The following is a 16,922-nucleotide window of genomic DNA, read 5'->3' on the forward strand; positions in this document are numbered from 1 at the left end:
CTGATTTCGATATACATAGCTGTTATTGTATCTCTTTTTGGTTTGGTTTGTGCTCACCTGCAAAGGCCCCCATTTTTCAGGCCTGGCGACTTTTAATGCCCTGAGGTTTGGACAATGCAAAACAGGAGTTTGACAGATTTGCTTCCTTTGTTACAGCCCCAGAATTCAATTTTTTCTTGGATCAAGCATGGGGCTCCCTTGGCACAAAGCATCGCTTCTATTTCTGCTGCAGATTGAACAAAGTTCTGTCTATTATACCCTTCCTTCTGGATCATATGAGCCATCTATCTTGCGCCGGTCGCGCCTTTGTAAGGTGCAGTAATGAGGAACACGATGAAGATTGATGGGGTGGCAGGAGACCACATTCTCTGTCTAATTGTTAACATAGCCTCTTCTCTCCTGTAGGGCAAAGGTGAAGAAAGGCGTGAACGTTTTCAGCATCCGGGCCAGCAATCCATACATGTGGGATGTCCAAAAGAGCGTGGATTATTTAGGGAAATATGCGCCAGCCGTCATCTTTTGTCGAAGGAAATCCGCTCCCCCTGGAAAGAGGTAAGTGGCTTTCTGGTGGCTTCGTTGCTGTGTTCTGGAGAAGGGTAGTATTCCTTGGAAGCTTCTTCGGAAGTTCTTAGCCAGATTAGCCATGGCATTAAGACAGTGGTTCCCAAACCTTTTGGGCCACCGTCCCCTTGGTTCCTCAAACTCAACCCCAGTGCCCCCTACCCTATCTTATAAAAAGCATTATTCAAAATAGGGTTTTGCATGAGTCACTAAAGAAGATGATGATAATAACATTTCAGAACAGTAACAATTAATTGCACATCTATTCAAAATCAAATTAAAACGTTTTAGTTGAAATGTATTCAACAAAACCGAAGAACTTGATCCAGTGGTACCAGCTCTTCAAAGTCTGGGGGAAAATTCTGATCGTTTCCACCAAATTTGCCAGCATGGTGCCAAAGCTTCATCGATTGTAAATTAGTGAACAACACAGTTGAAGGGGCCCACCTCTAGTGCCCCCCCCCCCGCTACCCTCTTGCCTCTTAGTGCCCTCCTGGGTAATCCCACTGCTCCCAGGGGGTGGTACTGCCCACTTTGGGAACCACTGCATTAAGACTTCCAAGGAAGAATGTGTCCGTCCCTAATCGTCGTTCCCTATAATAAACAGCCCTGACTGCCTGGTATAGAGGACAGCCCCTCATGGTCACTGAATGAGCGGGGAAGGAGAGCAGGGCAACCACACAGAGCAAGTGGCAGTATGAACACTCATCCCAAGGAGGGAGCATACCCATGGCAACTTGCTCTCTCCCCCCATTAACTTTTGACGTTTATAATTCTGTTGAAAAGTTATTTTGCTCTGCTTTTCTCCCGTTTTGGCACTGATTTTTATGCTGTAGGTCAGGGTCCAAATGTAACCCTCGCCGTGGCAAAAATTTTACCGATGCTTTTTAATGATACCTCCTTTTAACTGTACTGTTTAGAAATTATATTTTTGTATGTTTGGTTAATTATGTATTATGGAATGTATCGAATTTGTTTTGTTCATGAACTGTTGGACCACGAGCATAAAGAATGGAATAAAGGAAAGGGAATAAAGGAAAGGTAGCCAGCATGGTGTCCATGGACTTCATCATGCCTACTGATACCTTTACGGGGGACCTACTAGTGTTTTTTAGAAAGTGGGCATGGCTTAGGCTTGCCAGGCCCCGTAGCTCCACCTGCTGGAGCTTTCCAGGACCGCAGCGCGCAATGTGCATGCGCGCCTGGCACGATGCGCCTACGTCACTTCCTGGTTTACCTGGAAGCGACGCGGACTCTCTAGCAACCTCGGCGAAAACTCTATGGTTTTCATAGTTTTATCCGAGATTGCCAGAGCGGCCACGTCACTTTCAGGTTTACCCGTGTGTGTGTGTGCGTGCACGCAGTGCCCTCCGGCCATCAGCTGGCCGGCGGGCAGCCCGGTGGATCGGCGGGATTGTACCCGGGCACTTGGCAACCCTAGCGTGGCTAGATGTTGCTTTTGCTCAGCAAGGGTTCTGACTGGCTGTGGAGATGTTTGAAAAATGTTTGTTTTGGCAGCAGCTGCCCCCATGCCACAAGGGTCTTCACTGTGAGACTGAAAGTGATCCGGGGCAGCAGTTTTGAGGCGGTCATTTTGTGTCTGCACCCACCACACTGCGTCAGAATTCCAAAGGTTGCTAAAAAAGGTTGGAGACCCTTGCTGTGGGTCTGAACTTCAACCATTCTGGCTGCTGGTCATACTGTTGGTTTGATCAGTGGGTTATTACTGGTCTGTGATTTTAGTCGTGTTCTGAAAGGTTATGTTTTGTTTTGTTGGGAAGTGTCGCGGGCCCATTTGGTGCGCTGCCCCACGGCTGTTTCGACCCACTGAGATAGGGTTGCCAGCTCCGGGTTGGGAAATACCTGGAGATCTTTGGGGTGGAGACTGAGGAGGGCGGGGTTTGGGGAGGGGGGACTTCCATGCCATAGAGTCCAGTTGCCCAAGCGGCCATTCTCTCCAGGGGAACTGATCTCTATCGGCTGGAGATCAGTGGTAATAGTTGGAGATCTCCAGCTAGTACCTGGAGGTTGGCAACCCTACCTAGTAAGGGCTGAACTCCTGCAGCCAAGATGCCACTGCAAAATTTTGGGGAGGGTTGAATAGCCCTTTCTAGTGAGGAAGGCTGGCTGTGAACTAGGCTTGGAAACTATTTGGAGAACAGAATTGCTCAGGACCCAGGAAATCAAGATCTTAAATCAGTGGCCCTCTCCGAGTAGAAAAAAGTTTGCAACCCATTGCTTTAAACTTTTTATTTGTCAGAAGGCATTTCTTTCTTTCCCCCTTTCTATCCCCTTTTATTCATAGCAGATCTTCCCTTTGCTTTAATAATATTGTATATTATATTTTCTAAAAATACACACTGAAATGCCCCCGTGGGGAGGGAACAGGCAGGGGAAACTGATACTATCTGTTCGAGTTAGTTTGTAATATTCTGCTTATTGTGTTGCATGTGCTGTAAATCAAAGAGCTTCCCCCCCCCCGCCATCTCGATTGCCTAAAAGAAATGGAAAAGTAAGAGGAAACATTCATTTTGCAGATGCTGTGTGTGTGTGTGTGTGTGTGTGTATGTGTGTGTGTGTTTTTTAAAAAAGGGTATTCTCACCAAGTTTCTTCACATTATGGGAGAGGTTTAAATATGAATGTCCTGCTAATTATTGGCTTTGGTTTGTATCCTAAACTTTCTGGAGGGAATTAAGAACTGTGTTCCAAGCCTCAATTTGCTCTTCTCATTAATGAACTGGTTAATCCACTGGCAGAGGCTTAGAACTCCCCCCCAAAAAAAAAATCCCCACAATGTAGTTACTAATGTAAGCCACTGATAGGGTTGCTGACCTCCAGGTACTAGTTGGAGATCTCCTGCTATTACAACTGATCTCCAGCTGATAGATATCAGTTCCCCTGGAGAAAATGGCTGCTATGGCAATTGGATTCTATGGCTTTGAAGTCCCTCCCTTTCCCAAACCCCGCCCTTCTCAGGCTCCGCCCCAAAAACCTCTCGCTGGTGGTGAAGAGGGATGTGGCAACCCTAGCCACTGGCCCCTAAGTAGGGTTGCCAGGTCCCCCGCCACCAATGGGAGGTTTTTGGGGCAGAGCCTGAGGAGGTAGGGGTTTGGGGAGGGACTTCAATGCCATAGAGTCCAATTGCCAAAGTGGCCATTTTCTCCAGGTGAACTGTTCTCTATTGGCTGGAGATCAGTTGTAATAGCAGGAGATCTTCAGCTAATGTCTGGAGATTGGCAACTCTAGCAATTACACATAGTTCATTTCTGATCCAAAGTATTCCATATAGAAAATTATAAATATATCTTCCATTTGTTTGTCCATTTTTTATTTTGCCTGTCATTCCATTTCTCTTATCTGCTCACAAGGCAGTGTTTTCTTGGTTTTGTTTGTGTGTTTTCTATATTTGGTTTGTTTTTGTTATAAAAAAAAACCCCATCACATCTTTAATATGTTAGGTATATATGTTTGTGATAAACACATGTAGCAAAGAATAAGAAATTGTTCTAATGTACTTCAAAACACAATTTAAAATTGTCTGCTTTCTGATAGAAAGTTCTCAGAACAAATAAATAGATAGCAAAAAGCTTTTTTTCCGGTTCTGTTTTGGTGCAACACAAGAATAGGAAAAAATTATTTGATATCAGATCACAACCAGGGTTGCCAACTAATGGTTGGCACTTTGGAGGAGAGAGGGGTGGGGACATGGAGAGGCACTGGCATTGCGTGCAGCATAACATCACTTACAGGGAAAACCGGAAGTAATGTAATGTTGCTGTTGGTATCACTGGTAAAACCATAGAGTTTCCAGGAATTCCTAGAGCAACATGATGCTATGCGTGTGGTGCTGGTTTGTGATCAAGTCATAGCTGACTTACGGTGACCCCATAGAGTTTTCAAGGCAAGAGGAAATCCTGATCACAAACCATAAAAAAATCATAAGCATCCCTAGCTCTGGGCTTAATCCCTGGGATTAAGCTTACATTTTGTTCCCATGTGAAGAAGGGAAAGGGTGGAGACCATGCTCTCCAGACCTGCCCTTTATTCTTTGCTTCTTTCAAGCATACAACTAGGTCCTTGCCCCCCCCCCCAATGGTAAATTTCGGGTAAATTTCAGGTTCGGGTTTATTGGGTCTTTTGGGGGGGAGGGCAAGCCCGGAATGGCTTAGTAAAGGGGTATTTCGGCTTTATTTCTGGGTTTACTGAAAACATTCGGGGCCATTATAGTCTAAGGGGACTGTGGGGGCATTTTTGGAGGTAGAGGGGTCATTTTTGGAGGTAGAGTCACCAAATTTTCAGCATAGCTGCAAGGGACTCTCCTTAGACAGACACTAAAGTTTGGCGAATGTTGGGACAGGTGGTCCAATTTTATGGGCCTGCAAAGGGGTCACCCCTACCCTCCAGGCATTTGTGAGCTACCCATCGGTTTTCAGGTTCAGAAGTTCAGCATTGCCAAGGACTGGCAGAAAGAGCCGATTTGTAGGCTGGCAAAGTTGGGGTATCCTTTTATATCTGGGGTGCATAGCATCATGTCCATGCAAATTAGCTTCCAAGCTCAGGAAAAAGGCTTAAACACAAGAAAAATAAGGCATGGAAAACATTTCTTTTGGTGGCCAATGACAGCCTGTGAACAGTCCTTTATTTTAGTCATCAAAAAACTGATTTCAAGAGATGGTCATGGTGTGGAGAAACGAAGCCTCTACCCGGAGCGACCTTCAGTTTGAGAGCAAGTTTTAGGGGAGTGGGGTGATATTGGAGCCAGCCGAAGTCATGACCAAAGCAGCTGTTGTGAAGGAGATTGCTCATCCACGCGATGTGAAGGAGATTGCTCATCTTCAAAAGCCCAATAAGTAGCTGTAGATCTATTCGGCTTTTTCAGGAATAGTTTACTCGACTTCGGGCAGATTCCCAGGTTTTAGTATTTGGTCTACCTGAAAAACCTGAATATTGCCGAAATGGCTAATTTTGGGTTTATTTTCGGTTCGGGTATATCGATATGTACAACCCTACGTACAAGTCTCCTCTCTTGCAGCAAACTCTTTTTTTATAGCTGTCACCTTTGGTCAGCAAAAGTAGAGCTATGCTTATAAAGCTGAGCAGTCTCTGGTATTGAATGAAAACTAGCCATTTTGTTTCAAATATCATACCTTTTGTGAACATGGACCGTTTTCCTGGTTCTCCACACCCCAAAGGCTGTTCTTTTCCTCCTTCCTAGATTAATCAAATGGGTCATGCTGCTACCCTGTCAGGAATCATGCCAAGAAAAGGATGATGATATCACACCCCGTAGCCGATCAGATTTGGCTGCAACCAGGGATGGTTTCAAACTTTGTGTTCTTGCCATTTCAACCCCAAAGCCAGGGTTTTGACTCCTCCCTTGTGCAAACGGAACTCGAATTTCCTTCCTGGTTTTTGCTCCAGGTTTTTCAAAGCCATGTGTATGTTAATACATCAGCATTACACATTATATGTACATTGTGCATGAGATAGTGTATTTTATGCTTGCAAAAACCATGTAAACTGTGCTTAAAAACCCAGGCAACGTGCAACCATAATCCAAACCAATCTACAAAGCCAACAGCAAAAAGCAGAGAACCGGAACCACTGACAAAAAACATAAATGAAAAAACTAATCTTTAGTTGCAAGTTGATGTCACCGAGAGTGATGTAAATGGATAAGGATATATTTTGACATAATATATTTTAACATTCATTGACAAAAAAGAGAAAACATTTCCCAGCATTGCTCTGAGCAGCTTTGGCTCAGGTTTAACTATAAAAAGGAGAAGAAGAGTTGGTTTCTTATACCCTGCTTTTCTCTACCTTTAAGGAGTCTCAAAGCGGCTTACAATCGCCTTCCCTTCCTCTCCCCACAACAGGCACTTTGTGAGATAGGTGGGGCTGAGAGAATTTGGAGAGAATTGTGACTGACCCAAGGTCACCCAGCAGGCTTCATGTGTAGGAATCAAACCCGGCTCTCCAGATTAGAGTCCACTGCTCCTAACCACTATACCATGCTGGCTCTTGTAGAACCCCATGTTCATTTTAGTGCAGACCTATGCAACTTGTAGTAGTAGTAGTAGAAGAAGAGTTAGTTTCTATATGCAAACTTTCTCTATCACTTAAGGAAGAATCAAACCAGCTTACAATCACCTTCCCTTCCCCTCCCTACAACAGACACCTTGAGAGAGCTCTAAGAAATCTGAGAGAGCTCTGAAAGAGCTGTGACTAGCCCAAGGTCACCCAGCTGGCTTCATGTGGAGGAGCGGGGAAACCAATCTGGTTCACCAGATTAGTGTCCGCTGCTCAAACCACCACTCTTAACCACTGCACCACACTGGCTGTCACCTGTGACCCATTCAGAGGAGTGCCACTCATCTGGGCTTTATGTTTTGCTGCCCAACTGGGTGAGGCAACGGAGATAGTGATTGTGACTGGGTTGAAAGCTTGGCTCTTGGCTGGCAGTGCAGCCCTGTACAACTGGCAGCCAACTAAACTGAATGCAGTCTTGGTGGTTGCTGGCCGGGTTCTTTGCCGCACCTGTCTATTGAAGGACCAGGCAGATGGTGACCTTGATGGTTCATCAAGCTTTTGGAGGACCACCAGTAAGTATCAGCAAATACCCTCCATGCCATTCTTTTGTCGCTCTTGATTTTTACTCTGCCTGAATTCTGGTTAAAGAAGGAGTCATTATAAAATTAATTCTGAAATCAAAGGATGCCTGCGTAGAAACAGCTGTTGATTTTCTTCCGGTCATTTGCACCTTTGTCACCTTTCAGTGTTACTTATGTGCATCGGGTCACTGATGCGTTGCAAAAGAACACTTATTAAGTATGAGTTTTTCAAGATTATTTTAGAGGGTTGGTCTGCAGTAGAAGAGGATGGGCCATGGCTCAGTGGTAGAGCATCTGCTTGGCATACAGAAGGTCCCAGGTTCAATCCCCGACATCTCCAGTTAAAGGGGACTAGGGAAGTAGGTGATGTGAAAGACCTCTACCTGAGACCCTGGAGAGCCGCTGCTGGTCTGAGTAGGCAATACTGACTTTGATGGACCAAGGGTCTGATTCAGTATTAGGCAGCTTCATGGAGATAGGCTATGGCTGAGTGGTAGAGCATCTGCTTGGCATACAGAAGGTCCCAGGTTCAATCCCCGGCATCTCCAGTTAAAGGGACCAGACAACGAGGTGATGTGAAAGACCTCTACCTGAGACCCTGGAGAGCCGATGTGGGTCTGAGTAGACAATACTGACTTTGATGCACCAAGGGTCTGATTCAGTCTCAGGCAGCTTCATGTGTTCATGGGTCCATCTCTTGCAGAATTGCCACAAAACTCCAGTTTGATTGGATTGTTTTTAGCTCTGGCTCTTTCAGACGCATTAAGGAAGTCTGTTTGAAATCACAGGATATCCAAAACAGGGATGGAAAAATCTCTGATGGCTTATATAGCTTTTCTTGGAGGATTCGACCCTGCATTCATTGAAATGAGCAATTAAAAAACTAAGCAATTTAAAAAATCTTTTTTTAATTATATGATATTAATAAAAACAAAACATGAGACAAATTACGAAAAGAACTGAGATTACTACAAATGATATAGAAGTACTCATGCCAAGGACTCCTTTAGAGATAACATAGTAAACATATAATAAGAAACATATCATTACTTGGAGAAAGATGAACAATTCAGTGAGTACAAGAGTATGCAATATATGGTAAGATAAGTAATTAAATTATATAAATTGCCACACTGTATATATTTGTCCCAGTATATCAGTTGTACCCAAAGTGGGCAATACCATCCCTGGGGGGGGGGGGTTACCTAGGAGGGCACTAACAAGCAAGGGGGCAGCAGGGGGTGCTAGAGGTGGGCCCCTTCAACTGTGTTGTTGGATATTGTAGGGGGCGCTGGGGTTGAGTTTGTGGAACCAAGGGGGCGGTGGCCCAAAAAGTTTGGGAACCACTGCTGTATATAGATGGTTTCTCAGACAGTTTGAGTAAATAATTATATTTCTACTAAGCGTCAAGTTCAAAATTCTGTTATTACTTTATAGTGATTCAACTTGAGTTAACTCAGTCTTATTTGAGATTACAGAACGGTAAATATGAAAGTCAGAAATTATTGGCCATTAAAAAAATGTGGATTCGGACTTGCCTCACATTGACTAGTGAAAAGACAAATCTAGGGAATTCTACTACTTCTGCTGCTAATACTACTACTGCTACTACAACTATCAATGTTAGTTTAAGACCATCCATGCACATTATTACTGTCCCCATACACTTACATTCTAAAATTTGACTTTGGAGGAATTTGCATGTTGCTAATTACAAAAGATAACAGTGGGTTAAATTATTCAACTGGCCTGCCATTTTCACATTACCTTTGACTCTGTTTTGCCATCATTGTTGGGTAGGTAAAGGTAGTCCCCTGTGCAAGCACTGGGTCATTCTTGACCCATGGGGTGACGTCACCTCCCGACGTTTCCTAGGCAGACTTTGTTTGCAGGGTAGTTTGCCAGTGCCTTCCCCAGTCGTCTTCCCTTTACCCCCAGCAAGCCGGGTACTCATTTTACTGACCTCGGAAGGATGGAAGGCTGAGTCAACCTTGAGTCGGCTACCTGAACCCGACTTCCGTTGGGATCGAACTAAGGTCGTGAGCAGTGCTTGGACTGCAGTACTGCAGCTTACCACTCTGCGCCATGGGGCTCTGATCATTGATGGGTAGGATCATCAAAACTGCTAGGACTTGATCTGAAAGTCTTTTCGAGAGCCCGATTTAATGCCTTTCCGTCAGCTATAAGCGGGAGATTTTAGCATATATCTGTAGAGGCCAGATTATGTCCCTGTAAAACCCCATAAGGGGTCGCCATAAATCGGCTGTGACTTGATGGCACTTTACACACACACAATTTTAATTCAGTTGAATCAATTATACATATTTTATTACACTGTGAATTATCTCAGGAGGATAATTTGGCCCAATTCTCTTGGAGAGGGGCCGTGGCTCAGTAGTAGAGCATCTGCTTGGCATGCAGAAGGTCCCAGGTTCAATCCCTGGCAAATCCGGTTAAAGGGACTAGGCAAGTAGGTGATGTGAAAGACCCCTGCCTGAGACCCTGGAGAGCCGCTGCTGGTCTGAGTAGACAATACTGTTTTCAATGGACCAAGGGTCTGATTCAGTATAAGGCAGCTTCATGTGTTCATGTGAGGTTAGAAATAAGCTGATTTTACCTGTGTTGTTTAGAAATTTTAGAAATGCTTTTATTGTTAAATTTTTATTAGAAGATAAAGATGCTTTTATCTCTTATTCAGTGGCAAAGTTCTGCTAAGATACGGCGGTCCTCAGCTGGGGTTTTAAAATGGTAAATTTTGTACTGGTACTTGCTGGTCAAATGATTGTAAATAAACTGAACTGAACCGAACTGATCTGAAAGTCTTTCTTTGGAAATACTTCCAATCTGTGTCCGCAGTTTTCATGTCAATAAAAAGACATAATGCAGTTAAACGTTGAAAGTAGTTCGTTTGCTCCTGGAGTTTGCACGTTTTCCAGGTTGCCCCCCCCCCAACACACACATTTGCATCTCATTTAATTACTCTTTTCTTTAAAAAAATTATTAAAACTTTGAGCACACGGATGCCAAGGTGACAGCGTTAATTAACTGCAGGTTCTACGCTTTTGTGTGTTCAGATCGTTTCTCCGTGGATCGGGAAACAGTGTTAATAAAGCTAACTCGCTGTGACAGGTGTAATTTCACGGATTAAAGAGGTGCTCGCGTCAGTGACAAACCGGGGGGGGGGGGTTGAGCATCAGTTTTATAGGAATTTTGAGACGTATACCTCTTTCTGTTTGGAGAGGCTCTGGGACTGCAACCTTTCTCGTAACAGGATTAACATACAAATATTATCATAGGCAGCAGGGTGTTTTGGAGTGAATATGAACCGCAAATATTATGACTTTGTTTCCGAATGGCTAATTAAGCCCATCTGTCAAGTAGGGTTTGAAGTTTTCAATGCCTGACTTGTTATCGGTTCGGGACAACCTTCTGGATTGGCAGCATCGTTTGTTTTCTCCGTCGGGCTCCGAGAGCTGAAAGGAACCCCCACCAGGAGAAAAACGACTGAAGGAAAGAGCCAGTTGGGGGATGGATTCAACACCCCCTCCCATGCCTTGCTTGCACTTTAGACTGTCGCCAGCCTCTCACTTTAAGGGGGTTCAGTGCAACCTGACCCAAGTAATACATTGCTGCAATGTCTAGAACATAAGAACATAAGACAGGCCATGCTGGATCAGACCAAGGCCCATCAAGCCCAGCAATCTGTTCACACAGTGGCCAACCAGGGGCCTCTAGGAAGCCCACAAACAAGATGACTGCAGCAGCATTAGCCTGCCTGAGTTCTAAAGCACCTAATCTAATGGGCATGCTCCTCTGATCCTGGAGAGAATAGGTATGCATCATGACTAGTATCCATTTTGACTAGTAGCCATGAATACCCTTCTCCTCCATGAACGTGTCCACTCCCCTCTGAAAGCCTTCCAAGTTGGCAGCCATCACCACATCCTGGATCAGGGAGTCCCACAATGTAACTATGCATTGTGTGAAGAAATACTTCCTTTTATCTGTTTTGAATCTCTCGCCCTCCAGCTTCAGCAGATGACCTTGTGTTCTAGTATTATGAGAGGAGAAAAGCTTCTCCCTGTCCACTCTCTCCATACCATGCATAATTTTATAGACCTCGATCACATCTCCTCTTAACCACCTTCTTTCCAAGCGAAACAGCCCTAAGCATTTTAACCATTCCTCATAGGGCAGCGATCCCAATTTTCCCAGGCAATCGTCTGTTTTCCTGCAGCTTCCCCTTGTGAATCATGATCGCTCTCTCTTTTGTTGTTGTAACTTATTCAAAAGAAGAAGGAGGAGGAGTTGATTTTTATATGCCGACTTTCTCTGCCACTTAAGGGAGAATCAAACCACCTTACGATCACCTTCCCTTCCCCTCCCCTCAACAGACACCCTGTAAGGTACGTGGGGCTGAGAAAGCTCTGAGAGAACTGTGACTAGCCCAAGGTCACCAGGCAGGCTTCATGTGGAGGAGTAGGGAAACAAATCCAGTTCACCGGATTAGCCTTCGCTGCTCATGGGGAGGATTAGGGAATCCAACCTGGTTCTCCAGATCAGCATCCACCTCTCCAAACCACCGCTCTTCACCACTATGCCATGCTGAAGGGTCCTAAGGCATCTTGTCCAAACTCCAAAGCCACAAGGTGTCATAAATGTCAGTAGTAACTAAAATACCTTTAAAATGTCCGCGCTGATGGATGACACTCCAGCAGCCACTTAACCGGCCTCTTGCTATGCTAAGCAAGTAGTCACTTTATTGTAACACCAGGCGAGCAGATCAATCAATGTCATTAAAAGCTCTCCCTTTCAGCTTTCTCTAAATGTCAGGAGATTTGGGGTAAAGGAGCTGCTCTGAAAGTGCCCAACAGCAGGTTTGATTCTTCCTTAAGTGGCAGAGAAAGTCGGCATATAAAAACTAACTCTTCTTGAACGCATGAACACATGAAGCTGCCTTATACTGCATCAGACCTTCAGTCTGTCAAGTAGTAGAAAAGGGCAAGAGTCCAGTAGCACCTTAAAGACTAACAAAAATATTTTCTGGTAGGGTATGAGCTTTCGTGAGCCACAGCTCACTTCTTCAGATACAGCTAGAATGTGAATCCATCTGTCTTTAAGATGTTAGTCTTTAAGGTGCTACTGGACTCTTGCCCTTTTCTACTACTGCAGACAGACTAACACGGCTACCCACTGTGAGTCTATCAAGGTCAGTGTTGTCTACTCAGACGGGCAGCAGCTCTCCAGGGTCTCAGGCTGAGGTCTTTCACATCACCTACTTGCCTGGTCCTTTTTAACTGGAGATGCCAGGGATTGAACCTGGGTTCTTCTGCATTCCAAACAGATGCTCTACCAATGAGTCATAACAGCTCCTCCTCCTCCTCCTGCTGCTGCTGCTTCTGCTTCTTCTTCTTCTTCTTCTACTACTACTACTACTACCTTCCTATGCAAACATTAAAGAGCACAGCTTTTAGAGAGCAATTGGGAGGCTCGGCCAAAGGAAATTTGTGCCTTGGCATAAGGTTGATTTACCCTCCCTATCGTTTATTTTTATTGTTGGTGTGCCTAGCGCCATGTATTCCTCATTTCCAAACCTTACTTTTAAATAATTTAATGTCTCACGTTGAGCAGAAGAAGCCCGGTGAGTTATGGCCTCATTCAGTAACCTGTTGCAGCTGCAGCTACGCTCCAGCACAGATCTCTGGAGCGCCGTAACCCCCAAACCGAGCCCCAGTTTCTGGCCTCGACGATTCATTCTGCATAAATAAAAGCTTAATGGCAGCGATAATCATATTACGTTGCTTCCCGGTGTTCATTAAAATGTTTCATAAACATAGGTCTGTATCGTACATCAAGGTAAATGTGGTCCCCCCCATTCCTGTGGTGTGGATTCTCTCGTAGTAGATATCACCAAAGAAGACGAGAACTCTCTATTTAAGGGGAATATGTAGAAAACTGCCGACGACTGCAAAAAACGCACCCAGTCAAAGGAGGTGTGAGGAAGAGGCTCCAATTTGTTGTAATGCAATAGGTGTGAGCTTCAAGATTAAAGTTGTCACTGAGTAGCTCAGAGTCCTAGAAGGGGCTTCTAGGCACCGATACATTCTAAAAGGGAGACGCGGTCTGCAGAAACAATAGTGCTACGCGATGCAGTCCTTACACAGATTAGTTCGGAAGAAGCCCCACTGCATTCAGTGGAGTTTACATCTAGTCAATGGGCATTTGTGATCATTCTGTGGAATACTTGTGAAAAGGCCTGTCTGTCTACTCAGGGGTGCCTGCTTCCTCAGGGGGGCCAGCATGGTGTAGCAGTTAAGAGCGGTGGTTTGGAGAGGTGGACTCTAATCTGGTGAGCCGGGTTGATTTCCCCTCTCCTCCACATGAAGCCAGCTGGGTGATCTTGGGCTAGCCACAGCTCTCTTTGAGCTCTCTCAGCCCTACCTACCTCACAGGGAGTCTGTTGTGGGGAGGGGAAGGGAAGGGGATTGTACTGGTTTGATTCTCCCTTACATGGTAGAGAAAGTTGGCACATAAAAACCAACTCTTCTTCTTCTACCTTGTCGTTGGCTCTTCCCAGCTTGCATATTTGACCTTTCTGAAGGCTAAAGTAACCTGCTGGTCTTTCATTCCTATAAATCCTTAGTCTTGGAGTCTGAGTCCAGGGAAGTAGTCTAGGGACATCTCTCATGGAGACTTGCCCAGACATTATATGTTTAAGAGGCCTGAGTCTGCGCAGCAGAGAATGGATTGGGATTGGCTCTCATTGGCCACCTGACCACCAAGCTCAGAAGTTCTGTGTTTAGGTACGCTCCCTCCTGTATGTTCCCAGCTATCCCAATTTTCCCAGGCAATTGTCTGTTTTCCTGTGGCTTCCCCTTGTGAATCATGATCACACTCTCTTTTGTTGTTGTAACTTATTCATTGAAGAATAAGGAAGAATCAAACCGGCTTATAATTACCTTGCCTTCCCCTCCCCACAACAGGCATTCTGTGAGGTAGGTGGGGCTGAGAGAGCTCTGAGAGAGCTGTGACTAGCCCAAGGTCACCCAGCTGGCTTCAATCTGGTTCACCAGATTAGCCTCCTTTGCTCACGTGGAGGAGTAAGGAATCAAACCCAGTTCTCTAGATCAGAGTCCACCGCTCCAAAGCACTGCTCTTAACCAGTACACCATGCTCCAGAGCCTTGGAGGGTGTACACAATTGGTTCCAGGAGCAGGTTTAGGGGTAGGTGAAATAGGGAATACTCGAACCATTTGGCTTCAGGAGTGCCAGACTCAGAGGGGAGGAGACGCCCCGGTTGGCAACTGAGACAAAGAGGGCAAACCATTTGTTTTCACTAGTCAGACTGGCAGCGCCGACCTGCCTGGCCACACCTAAGAACATAAGAACATAAGAAAAGCCCTGCTGGATCAGACCAAGGCCCATCAAGTCCAGCAGTCTGTTCACGTGGTGGCCAACCAGGTGCCTCTAGGAAGCCCCCCAAACAAGACGACTGCAGCAGCACCATCCTGCCTGTGTTCCAAGGCACCTCATGTAATAGGCATGCTCCTCTGATCCTGGAGAGGATAGGTATGCATCATGACTAGTATCCATTTTGACTAGTAGCCATGGAGAGCCCTCTCCTCCATGAATATGCTCACACCCCTCTTGAAGGCTTCCAAGTTGGCAGCCATCACCACATCCTGGGGCAGGGAGTTCCACAATTTAACTATGAGTTGTGTGAAAAAATACTTTTTTAATCTGTTTTGAATCTGCCACCCTCCAGCTTCAACAGAGGACCTCGCATTCTAGTATTATGGGAGAGGGAGAAAAACCTGCATTAATGTGATTTCCCTCCAACACAGCGTCAAGGAAGTTAGAACCTCTGTGCCCCTTTCACAAACGGAACGTGATTGCAAATCTATAGATTCTGTAAATATAAACGAACATCGCTGAGATTGGAAAGTATCCACGCCACGCAAAATTTGTTGGGTTTTTTTATTTGTTTGTATATGGCATGAATAAATACAGGTCCTGGCATGCAAATTTATCATCTAATACAATAGGAATAAATTGTGCTTGTGGGTCATGAATTGCAGTTATAAAACAGGCTACAAATGGAGGAGGGGGAAAAAGGCAATGGAATGCTGAACTAACAGAGGGTGGGGTAGGGTTGCCAGGTCCCTCTTTGCCACCGGCGGGAGGTTTTTGGGGTGAAGCCTGAGGAGGGCAGGGTTTTCCTAATATCCAGCCAGTACCTTTCTTCCCGCAATTTATACCCATTCTTGCGAGTCCTCTGCTGCCAACAGGAACAGCTCCCTACCCTCCTCTAAGTGACTTCAAGAGAGCAATCTTCAAGAGGCTAGATGGCCATCTGTCAGCAATGCTGATTCTATGACCTTAGGCAGATCGTGAGAGGGAGGGCACCTTGGCTATCGTCTGGGCATGGAGTTTGGGTCACTGGGGATGTGGAGGGGAGATAGTTTGGAATTTCCTGCATTGTGCAGGGGGTTGGACTAGATGACCCTGGTGGTCCCTTCCAACTCTATGATTCTATGATGAGTCTATGATTCAATCATGTCCCCCCCCAACCTCCTCTTTTCCAGACGAAGCATTCCCAACTCCCTCCACCTTTCCTCATAGGGCTTGGTCTCCAGGCCCCTGATCATCCTTGTCGCTCTCCTCACGGGGAACCGGAATAGCCTATCAAGAGTTGGCTCCCTGCTAGGAACATGTAAGTGGGCATCATTCCTGGGAGGCATCGCTGGATTGGCCTGCTTGTTCCTTTCTTGGTTCAGTACCATGGACAGCTCCCTATCATTCTCCCCAGCATTGTAGCTGCCTCAACGCTACAGCAGATAGTTTTCTGTCACTCTGTGGCCTTCTCTGCCCTGACCTAGATAGCCTTAAGCTAACCTGATCTCCTCCTCAGATCTCAGAAGTCAAGCAGGGTCGGGCCTAGTTAGCATCTGGACGGGAGACCTCCAAGGAATACCAGGGTTGTGACGTGGAGGCAGGCAGTGGCAAACCCCCTCCGAATGAGAGGGGCCCTGGGTCAGTTTGTAGAGCATCTGCTTGGCATGCAGAAGGTCCTAGGTTCAATCCCCAGCATCTCCAGTTAAAGGGACTAGGGGCAAGTAGGTGATGTGAAAGACCTCTGCCTGGAGAGCTGCTGCCGGTCTGAGTAGACAATACTGGCTTTGATGGATCAAGAGTCTGATTCAGTATAAGGCAGCTTCATATGTTCATATGTTATTTTAGGGGAGGGGCTGTGGCTCAGTGGTAGAGCATCTTCTTGGCATGTAGAAGGTCCTAGGTTCAATCCCCAGCATCTCCAGTTAAAGGGACTAGGCAAGTAGGTGATGGGAAAGACCTCTGCCTGAGACCCTGGAGAGCCGCTGCTGGTCTGAGTAGACAATAATGGCTTTGATGGACCAAGGGTCTGATTGTCTTTTTGGGATTGCCGAGGTTGGCTGAAGAACCTCACACTGATTCAGTATGAGGCAGCTTCATATGTGTCCATATGTGTTCAGTGTCTCTTGGTGGGGTATAAATCAAATAAATAAATACTCCTTGGTACAAAAACCCTGCATGTAGAAATCAAGCAAGTCAGGGGAGCAAGACTCCGCCTCTTGAAGGTGCTGCTTTTTGAAGTGCTTGGAACATTTGTGTCTCGAGAAGCATTTGCGAGCTCCCCTGAAGTGGAGATGCCGGTTGCGAGCCCCCACCTGAAGTGGAGACGCCGGTTGTGTCCCCTGAGTGAGAAG

The 16,922-nt window shown here is 45.7% G+C and overlaps 1 protein-coding gene across 1 annotated transcript in view; it reads left to right on the forward strand.

Annotated features, from left to right (window-relative positions):
• Nucleotides 1-16,922, forward strand: part of TMEM132D (transmembrane protein 132D) — a 315,677-nt gene that overhangs the window by 70,934 nt on the left and 227,821 nt on the right. The window contains exon 3 of the mRNA XM_056859081.1: nucleotides 406-552. Within this exon, the coding sequence (XP_056715059.1) occupies nucleotides 406-552 (147 nt within the window). The remainder of the gene's footprint in view (nucleotides 1-405; nucleotides 553-16,922) is intronic.

The sequence above is a fragment of the Euleptes europaea genome, chromosome 13 (assembly GCF_029931775.1).
Source record: "Euleptes europaea isolate rEulEur1 chromosome 13, rEulEur1.hap1, whole genome shotgun sequence".
Classification (NCBI taxonomy): Eukaryota; Metazoa; Chordata; class Lepidosauria; order Squamata; family Sphaerodactylidae; genus Euleptes; species Euleptes europaea.